Genomic DNA, 8,139 nt, shown 5'->3' with positions numbered 1-8,139 from the left:
CTATAAAAGGGAAAGCAGGGCATCCCATAAGGGGCATCGCAACACATCGCATCGATTCAGACTCGAACCCATCGAACCCCGAACTGATCAGAACACACAAGCACAGAGCCGGGAAGCGACCGAGCTCTTGGCACCCGTTCGCTCCTCTCACCAGAGACTTGGGACATGTCCCTCTCTTGACTGTTTGTAACCCCTACTACGAACTTTCAGTGCTAGTAACACGAGCAACAATAACAAACTGGACGTAGGGACATTCTGCCCGAACCAGTATAAACCTCATGTCCTCTTAACGCACCATCCAAGCCAGACACGCAATATTAGAAATTTACTAGTCAATGGCAACTCGAAACACCGACAATGATATAATTATCATTCAGTGTCGCCATATAATTATGCGGTCATAATTATCACAAGCTGATAATTAATATTAATACGAGGAATTGAATCATTTCATGAAATTTAAGGAACGAACTCACGATACGTCACCGCATTGAATCGATAATGAATTGATTCCCAAACCAAACACTCACCTACAGGCTGCAAGAGGTGGACCGATTTGCTATTAAATTGAGTAAAGTTTGCTAGCGGTCCTTAAATTTGTTAAGCTGTGTCAGTCTGGTCCCCAAACTATCAAAATTGAGTAAACCCAAACATTAGAGAGATAAATATGTGATTTTATAGTTTGGGAACCGGATTAACACAACTTGACAAGTTGAAGGACCGCTAGTGTACTTTTGAACAAAATTTGAGTTGGGAAAGTCCTGAGTTGGTCCGGCGCCATGTGAAAATGAAGTTTACTTAATATATGCTGGTGAACAAAATATATAGTGCTCCTAAATAGTACAACGTTACCAAGCCTCTCATTAATTTTTTTCTTTTGAACGAAAGCATCTCGTTTGATTTCAATTGATTACATTACATGATATACATAAGGACCAAGAAAGAAATGCACGTACAGCCATTATCCTACGGCTCAAGTACCAATTCAAAGATCGGATATAATTAGATCGTCGCCAACGAATGAAATGGGAAAAAAAAACATCATTCGGTGATCCCCAAGCTGTCACTGTATGTGTACCCAGATCCCCTCGCTGGGAATGCGCCCATTGACGACGAACAGCATGTAGTAACCCGGTGGTGCCAACACCGGCGTCGCCGGCATCGTCACGGAAGCCACGTAGGCGTCGTCCGGCACCCGTACGCCGGGTGGTGCCTCGAGCTGTGCCTTGCTCACCTGCACCTGGAGGAACAGCTGCCGCTGGTTCTGGGCGAACGAGTGCGTCGTGAACGACGGCGCGACCATTGTGACCGACACCACGGAGCGGTCGGGGATCCTGCACAGCAGGTCCAGAGAACCCCCGTACGTCACAGTTGTCGGCCTGCCTTTGGGCGACGGGTCGACCATGAACGGACGGAGGTCCTTGGAGACGTCGAGGTAGTACGGCGAGAAGGCCTCAAGGCTCAGGTCGGTGGGGAACTTGACGTTGGTGAAGTTGTAGTAGTGGTGCGGGTTGCTGCCGCCCACGAGCACGCGGCCATCGCGGAGGAGCACCGCCGACGAGTGGTACATCCGCGGCCGCGGGGTGCCCGTCGGCGTCTGCGCCTCGAACCGGCCGGTCGGGATCACGAAAGGGAGGTCCGGGCGGTAGATGATGGGCGTGGTGGACGGCGTGTTGGCCGCCTCCCACCCGCCGAGCCCGTCCGTGGCACCGTTGATGATGGCCACCTCGCCGTTGGGCAGCAGGATCATGTCCCCCATCACCCGCGGCGACGGCATCTCCTCGATGACCCACGACGGGTTAGCGTCCGTGATCTTGAGCCGCCCGCACGTCTTGAGCGCCGGCGGGAACCTCCCGACGGCGCCGGCTGGCGTCCCGCCGCAGATCAGGACCTCGGCCTCGGTGGGGTTGGGCTTCAGGGGCAGCAGCACCGACGATCCCGCGTTTGGGTTGCTCCTCAGCTCGGTGCCGTCGCCGAGCATGGCGTAGCTCCGGACGACGGTGCCGCTCTTGTAGTCGAACAGGACGGCGCGGTTCTTGGCGAAGATGAAGAGGTTGCCATCTATGTTGAGGTGCACGAACGGGTACAGGCTGTTAGTCTGGGACAGAAACGGCAGCGCGAAGACACCAGGCGGGCCTGCCGACTTGGGTAGGAACTCGTAGTTGAACTGGTTCAGCCCACCGACGACGATCGCGCGGCCGTCGGGGAGTTTCTGGTTGGTGGCGTACCACCGACCCACGGCGAGCACCTCCGGGTCCGGGCTCGACTTCTCCGTCCAGTCGCAGGTGGTGGCGCCGTCGCTGCACGCGGGCATGACCCGCACCTTGCGGGTCCCGTCCTGCCACCCGCCGTTCTGGACGAGGGTGCCGTCCGGCGCGACGTGGCCCGACGAGCACCAGGTGTCGGTGAAGATGGAGAGCGCGCGGAACGTGTTGGACGCGACGCTGTACTCGACGGAGTGCGCGGTGCAGTCGCCCCTGGGGAGCGCGACGTCCTGCGGGTTGACGCGGCACGGGTGCCCGGGCGGGAAGGTCAGGTTGGACGGCCCAAAGTTGGTGCGGTCGAAGAGGATCAGGCGGTCGTTGTGCAGGAGCTGCATGTGCATCCCCGACACGCCGACGCTGCTCTGCAGGAGCTTCCAGCTCCCGCCGGCGCTCGCCGGCACAATGCCGCCGGCGGCATAGGCGAGGAGTAAGGCAAGAACGAGGTGGTGCAATAATCCTAGCCTCATGGCTACGAGACGAGAGATGATATAGTAGAGGCTTCTGGGCAGTGACACTGCTACAGATACTGGTGTGTTAGCTAGCGTGCTGCGGCGAGCCTGTACTTATAGCTGCATGCGGCGAGTACTGCCTGACTTCACTTGTGTCCTGTTTCTCTTGTCGAAAAACCTCTAACGTGCAGCGCTCCGCTCATCGCGGACATCGGAATGTTGGCTATTATTTTGTTCTGATCTGGTGGTTCCGCCTCGCTGTTTCTCATGTGCTCAGCGAGGCAAGGCCATTATGCGTGGCACGACCACGTTGATTTCATTATCCTCGCTCCCGTAGTCTCGTGCGGTGTTGGCGGTGGGGGTGACGAGGAAGTGGCCGCCGGGGGAGCGCTGACTTGCAACTACTCGGAGAGGGGAACGTGTACGGCTGCTCCTGGGCGAGAACCTTCGTCCATTCTATACAAATTGCTCCGCTTTCCTCATTTTTCATCGTGTGAGTAGGCAGTAGGCACAGCAGGGCACTCGATCGATCTCTCTTGGGCGTGGTGGTTCACTTATGAAATAGAGGGGGTAGGATAGTAGTATCACCTGGAGGTGTAACACAGTTACACGAATGGGTTGTATTGGAAACATTTTCCAATGGGCCTGGATTCCAAATTCCTTGAGTTCAGTAAAAACTAAAAAGAGTAAACTTGCACTAAATCATAAATTTTCCAGTCCCACTCCCACCAGTAGAGTGATCATCCTCTTCCTAGCGAAGCCCTGTCCCTTGGACAGTCCCCCTTGGACAGTCCGTTGCGCTGCGAGTCTGCTCGTAATTTTGCTTGCCTTCCGGAGCGCAACTCATCAGAGTGGTAGTAGGCGCAGAAATGCAGCCAAGGGAGCCTCCACAGCACACTTTAAGGGCAGTCCCAATGGAAGGTTTCTAGACTAGTTTTCAAGAACAATAAATTATACTATAGACTCCAATTCTTCCAATGCATAGTTTCCTCGGTAGTTTCTAAATTTTAAAAAATTAATGACTTGATGCATGTTTCATAAAGAGAGCTTGATCAGCTGTACTGAGAATATATGTAGCACACGCACAGCGACAGATCGATCTCCAATACTAATTCAGATTCACGTTTCGGAGGTCGAGCACAAACAGGTATCTAGTTATCGAGCAGATCATGACGTGCATTAATCTGATGCAACACGCAACAAGAAAAAACAATCAAACTGGCTTTGTTACAAAGCTGGTTCCACTGCCCGTCGATTAGAACGTCCACTTGTTGACGAGATATATATATGGCCACGCAGCCCGAGCCCGTCGGCCCGTTTTTTTGGCCTGGCCCAAGCACGGCCCGGCCCGGCCCGGGCCGGAGGAGCAGGCCATGCCTGGGCCTTACCCTAGGCACTGGGCTAGCACGGCACGGCACGGCACGACCTACTACAGAACCTGAGGCCCGCTGGCGGCCCAGCCAACCGGCCTGCTAAGAGCCACAGCCGACCCGGCCAGCCCCTACCTCTTTCCCTACCTCTCAGATGCGGCGCCCTCTCTCCCTCACGCGCCATCGCTCTCCCTCACGCGCCGCCGATCTCTCCCTCCTCCACACTCTCTCCCTTCGGCCCTCCCTCCACTCTCTCCCGGTGCAACAACGGCGCCCCTCTCCCTCCCTCTCGCGCGGCCCCTGCAGCGGCGCTCCGCGGTGGAGCTCGCGTGGCCCCCCGCGGCGAAGCTCATGCGGCCCCTGCAGCGGCGCTCTCGCGAGGAGGCGGCGGGATCCAGTGCTCCCCTGCAGTGGTGATGCTCCCCTGCAGGCGGCCGGCGAGATCCGGCCTGAGGAGGTGGCGGCACGGAGCAGGGCAGCTCTCCTCCGGCGCGGACGTTTCCGGGCAGGGGCGGCGTGGATCCAGCGCTGGACGACGTGGATCTCCTCCTCCGTGGCGGATCCGCTCCCCGTGTCCTCCCTCCCTTCTCTGGCGGATCCAGTGAACAGCGGCGGCGGATCCGGCACCGGTGCAATGGATCCGGCGAGTGGCGAGCGCGCTGGCCTCCTTTGGATCCAGCGTCGATCTCCTTGGCGGCGAGCGGCGGCGACCCCCTACACCTCTCGAGAGGCGTCGCCCTTCCCCTCTCTCTCTCTCTGTCGGCAGCCAGCGGGCCTCGGGCTGGCACGGCCTGTGAAATTGGCCGTACTTCTCTGGCCGGCCCGGCACGAAAATCGGCCCATAGTGCCGTGCCTGGGCCGGAGGCCAGGCCCGTGGCCTTGTGAGGCACGGCCCGGGAGGCACGTCGTGCCGTGTCGGCCCGACCCCCATCGGGCCGTGCTTTCACGGGCCCGTGCCGTGCCGGCCCGTTGGCCATCTATAACGAGATGGCAGGAAAAAGATCGAGACCACCTCAAACCATGGAGTCGCTGATGCTTGGTGCCCTGCCGCTGCTGCAGCAGCACCTCCTCTTCGGACGGTAGCGTGCGGCGTCCATCCGCACCACGGCCTCCGCTGCGTGAGAAGGACGCGAGCGCGCGGCTAGAAAGATGGGGTGGGCCGGAGGGATGCGGGAGCGCGTAGGATTTTTGGCGGCACGCAGGGAAGATGCGAGCGGAGCGGAGCAGGAGATCCGAGTGGAGAAGGATGGAAACTACCGGTTTCTCCCCAACGCAGTTCCACTCGTTTCCTCGAGCATCGGCAAACGTGCCTATGTGAGAAATGGTTTCTCTGTTTTCCATTCTCTCTCTTCAATTAATTTGCTATCACATCAGCAATCTGCTTACTAATTAATAGAGATAGAAACAACCATAAATATACTATTGGGACTGCCCTAAGGCAAACTAGTAGACAATATGTGTGTGAGAGATAAAGGTAGTTTCTTGTTAATTAACCAGCTAGTTGGCCAAGGCATTCACATTATGTTGGAGTTTGTAATTTTTTAGAGGAAATACTGAGTATGCGTGCCTACTACAATCATTAATTAAGCAGAATATCTTTTAATCATCAGTGTTGACTTAATTATGTGCAGATAATAAAACTTATAAAGAGAATCATGACAGCCATGCATCATCACCTGTGTTCACATGCTTAACTGACATATAATTCGATAATGTCAATCCAGTGAACTCAGCCGGTGTTCCAGATAACAGAGAGGAAAGGAATATTATCCCTAATAAACGGCACCAGATGCACGTTCCAGGCTTCCAGCCCTCGGTTAAAATTCATGTTATACGAAATGCCGGCACGTGGCTCAGAACCAGGAATAAGAACTTAGCCACATAACCACATCTACAGCTAGCCAAGCATTGTTGAGCAAGTTCAAACTTGATTGCGTTTCTTCCTCTTCCGATTGTTCGCCACCTCCATGACGGCTGAGATCAACCGAGTGTAATCTTAACACGATTCGATTTGTGGGCTGCATTCTTAATGATGGTCCATTTTGGGCCCATGTTTACCTGTTTATCATTATCTTGTACGGCAGGTTTCCATTAGAGATCTCGCCTTGGCTTGCTTGTCAGAAATCGAGTTGGATCCGGGTATGTTTGGGACAGCTTCACCAGCTCTACATTAAAAAAACAGTTTCATTTCACAAAAAGTTAGCCAAACACTCTAGCTCCTTTAAATCCAGATTCACACAAAAAAAAACAATGAATCTGAGGGCAAGATCCACCATTTTGGTAGATCTTCTTAAGAGGCGCTCCAACAAACTTAGATTGATGGAGCTAAAAAAATAATTACTCACCACTGTCACTGGTTACACGACAGTCGTTCTAATATTTTCTTTCCCTTTCCTGTCGCCGACCCGACCCTTCCCTCCCCACGGCGAGGCTGCTCTCGACACCGGCGAGGCCGCGCGCGCCACCGGGTTTGCCGCGCCCGCCACCGACGAGGCCTTGCGAGGCTGCTATCCACAGAGAAGACGGTGGTGAGGGCGGGCGTGGAGGAAGAGCCTGCCGAGGAAGACAAGAATTTTTGAGTGGATCTCATCACGCCGTGGCCATGCCCGTGGGGGCCGCACGCCTGGCCACGTCCGGCGAGGCCGCGCGCCCGCGCATCCGGCAAGGTCATGCGTGCTCGCCTGCGTCCGCCTCCGGCGAGGCCGTGCGAGCTTGCCTATGTCCGCCTCGGGCCCGTGTCTGGCCGATCCCAACCCTAGCCGCCTCTGACCGTTGCGTCCGCCCCTCTCCTCCACGTCCTCCCTAGCCGCCACGTCTGGCCACGCCCGGTGGTTGCTAGCCGCCGACCGCCCCACGGCCTGTCGAGCCGTCTAGAGGAGGAAGAAGACCGTGAAAAGATTTTTTTAGACACTGACAAGTAGGACCTATCCCAATGGTAAATCTGACAATTCCAATCAAAATACCCTTCGGTGGATCTAGAACTATTGTGTTACACAAACGGTTTCCTGCTGGATCTCATATCCACTGGTGGAGCTGCTCCATGGTGAATCTCAGATCGGATCCATTTTTTTTTTGAAAAGTGGTGTTGTCCCAAGCAGGCAGTAAGTGTTTCGTTCCCTGGTGAGTTTGTCTCTGTGTTCATGCAGGCAAGGTTTTTCGGTGCGGCTGCTGGAGAGCCAGATTGGCTCACCCACCCTAGCAAGGTTGGTTTTGCAGGGCAAGACAAGGCTGTTGGATAGAATAGGACCTTAGCCGTAGATCTAGCGGGTACATCTTACTATAAACATGATGAACACACCCTAGAACTTTAAACTACTAGATCTAGAGGGAGAGGAAGGAATAGAAAGGGCTGACCGTTTGTGCCTTGGAGGAGGATCCGCTCGCGTCTGCCATGGAGACGGTGAAGTCTGCGCACGGGCAGCGACGGTCGGTGAAGACGGTGACGGTGATGGGCGATGGCGACCGGCGGTGAAGACCGATGGCGGCGCAGTGCGGTGGTGGAGGTGCTTCCCGTCACTGGCTGCGCCCCTCACTAGATCGGGTAAGGGTTTATCGGTGGGGAGCTCGGCTCAGGCGAACCTCGTACTTAGAGCCACCGGCCCCACCTCTATTTATTGCGCAGTGTGATAGGGCCCTCCAGCCATAGTGGGCTGACGCCCCCGATCAGGGCGCGGATCAAAGGCCCAACTGGGCCATTGGGCCCAATTTAAAATTAGAGATCAATCTAACAATCTCTCCCTCGATCTTCTACCATCTTTCAATTTCATATCATTTACTTTTGTTCATTCTATTACAGATTAACGCATAAAGCATGTTTCATCGTCACAGTCAATTGCCGATAGATTTAACAACTACAACACAACAATCTGTTCTGAAATAGATACTTAACCTTGTGCCTTCTTTTGTCTAGGAATTATAGGCTTTCCCTTAAACCCATGTCGGCTACATAATCTCTGAACACGTTGGGTGGTAAGCCTTTTGTAAGCGGATCCGCGAGCATCTTTTCGGTACTTATATGCTCAAGACTTATGACATGATCCCAGACTTTATCTTTCA

At 54.8% G+C, this 8,139-nt stretch overlaps 1 protein-coding gene across 1 annotated transcript; it reads right to left on the bottom strand.

Moving 5' to 3' along the window:
- Positions 1-957: 957 nt before the first annotated feature.
- On the bottom strand, positions 958-2,767 carry LOC136498580 (aldehyde oxidase GLOX-like). The gene has a single exon (XM_066494475.1). The coding sequence runs from the start codon at positions 2,729-2,731 to the stop codon at positions 1,064-1,066; it is 1,668 nt and encodes a 555-aa protein (XP_066350572.1). The 5' UTR covers positions 2,732-2,767; the 3' UTR covers positions 958-1,063.
- Between the last annotated feature and the right edge of the window lie 5,372 nt (positions 2,768-8,139).

This window comes from Miscanthus floridulus, chromosome 12, assembly GCF_019320115.1.
Source record: "Miscanthus floridulus cultivar M001 chromosome 12, ASM1932011v1, whole genome shotgun sequence".
NCBI lineage: Eukaryota > Viridiplantae > Streptophyta > Magnoliopsida > Poales > Poaceae > Miscanthus > Miscanthus floridulus.
This window is presented reverse-complemented; position numbering and strand designations above follow the sequence as displayed.